This window comes from Tupaia chinensis, unplaced genomic scaffold (assembly GCF_000334495.1).
Source record: "Tupaia chinensis unplaced genomic scaffold, TupChi_1.0 Scaffold000238_1, whole genome shotgun sequence".
NCBI classification, from domain to species: Eukaryota; Metazoa; Chordata; class Mammalia; order Scandentia; family Tupaiidae; genus Tupaia; species Tupaia belangeri.
The window spans coordinates 8,166,891-8,168,804 of NW_006159716.1; the positions used below are offsets into that span (position 1 = coordinate 8,166,891).

The 1,914-nt window shown below is 58.6% G+C and overlaps 1 protein-coding gene across 1 annotated transcript in view; it reads left to right on the top strand.

The window, feature by feature from the left end:
• MTCH1 (mitochondrial carrier 1) overlaps positions 1-1,914 on the top strand; it is a gene marked incomplete at its 5' end in the record, with an annotated part of 18,226 nt that overhangs the window by 8,178 nt on the left and 8,134 nt on the right. The window contains 4 exons of the mRNA XM_014587824.1: positions 312-418; positions 695-772; positions 1,139-1,196; positions 1,495-1,546. Of these exons, the coding sequence (XP_014443310.1) occupies positions 312-418; positions 695-772; positions 1,139-1,196; positions 1,495-1,546 (295 nt within the window). The remainder of the gene's footprint in view (positions 1-311; positions 419-694; positions 773-1,138; positions 1,197-1,494; positions 1,547-1,914) is intronic.

Here is a 1,914-nt window from a genome sequence, read left to right on the forward strand (position 1 = left end):
TTCCCTTTTTTCTTCTCCCAAAAAAAACATAGTTTATAAGCAACAGATTTGTTTTCTGGATTGTAGTGCGGAAGCTGCTGCATTAGAAACCATAGCTGAGTTTGCCCAGTAGAGTTTTCAAAGCTAAGAAAAAGAAAGTGGATGAACTTGTTTGTCGCAAATAGGTTTTACAGAAGAAAACGGGCTAGAAGACATTTGGGGGCTGGGCCTGCAAGCAGCAGAGACCTGGGGACAGGCCGCATCTGGCCTGGGTATGTGTGTGGCCGAGTGGGCCCTGGGCTGGGTGTGACGCCACCTCCGCTCCCTTCCAGCCAAGTACATTGTGCAAGTGGACGGGAAGATAGGGCTGTTCCGAGGCCTGAGCCCCCGGCTGATGTCCAACGCCCTCTCCACCGTGACCCGGGGCAGCATGAAGAAGGTGAGGCTGCGAGGAGCGTCCTTCCCCGTCCTGGCCTGGTGGGGACTGCAGACCATGGTGGTCAGACCCTGAGTTTCATGCTTAGACAGACTCCTGCCCCGCAGTCCCCCACTGCCCGCAGCTCTGACACCAGACAGCATCTTCCTCCCCCAGGGCTCCCAGCCAGCGTATACGGCAGAGAAGTGTTAGGAACTGGCCCTTCACACCTGTGTCCCTTAAGAGTCTAAAGGCAGCGCTCTCCTTAGCTTTGGGCCTCCTTTGTGTCTTTCATGTCAGGTTTTCCCTCCCGATGAGATCGAGCAGGTTTCCAACAAGGATGACATGAAGACATCTCTGAGGAAAGTCGTGAAGGAGGTGAGAATCGAGAATTGGAGAGGGAGAGGCTCTTGGCGAGGGTCTATTTCTCTTCCCTGCGTTGGGTGGGCTTTGAAGGAGGACGGAATTGGGCCCTCATGAGTGCATGGCTGGGGTGGTGTTGGAAGGCACCCCAGCCGGACCATGTAGGGAGCCCAGAAAGCCTCGGCCACTGTGGGGCCTGGCCTAGAGCCCTGCAGCACCTCAGGGTGCAGGGGAGGGTGGGCAGCAAGGAGGGCCATCCCTGGTGAACTGACCCCACGCAAAGGTGGTGGGCTCTGGTTTCGCCCATGAGAACTTGCCACTTTCCCATGAGTGCCAGTTCCAGAGACGGGCGTGACGGGCCCTTCCTCTGCTCTTTTCCAGACTTCCTATGAGATGATGATGCAGTGCGTGTCCCGCATGCTGGCCCACCCCCTGCACGGTGAGCCACCTGGGCACTCTGAGCCGCGAGTGCTGCGTGGGTGGGTGGGCGTGGGATTCCACTGCAACCCCACCGAGGAGAGTGCCCGAGTTCCTTTCCAAAGGCAGTTAGGACTCTTGCCAGGCAGAAGACACGGGATGCTGTGACCACGGGGTGTGCAGGGGTGGCGGGGGCCCTGGTCTCCTGCAGGCAGTCCTAGGCCGTGCTGTGTAGTGGCCGCTCGGCACAGGTGCGCTGTGGCGGGGGTGACAGGGCTCTGGCCCACCGTATCACCCGTGTGTGTTTTCTTTCTCCACAGTCATCTCAATGCGCTGCATGGTCCAATTTGTGGGACGGGAGGCCAAGTACAGGTGGGTCTTCCTCGTACTGGCGGGAGGGGTCTTCCTCAGAGTCTGCCAGGACGGCCACGCTGGTGCGGTCCATACCTTTCCTGACTTAGTTCTGCGTGTAGCTTGGCCAGTGCTGCTGGCTTCAGAGGAATTTGGTTGTGGCCTCCTGTCTGTGTCCAGGGACATTTCCCTTTTCTCCATCTCCTCTCAGGGGCTGCCCAGGATGAGCCTAGATGTCTCGCAGAGGGGTGAGTGGGGTTGGAGTCTGCTTGACTTAGGCGCTCTGACAGCTGATGTTGCCACTGCGGACTGAGCTGGGTCCCCTCCTGGACTCCTAGGTTACGCCCCAGTGCGCTCCCCAGCCATTATGGAGCCGGGCTTGCTGCTCT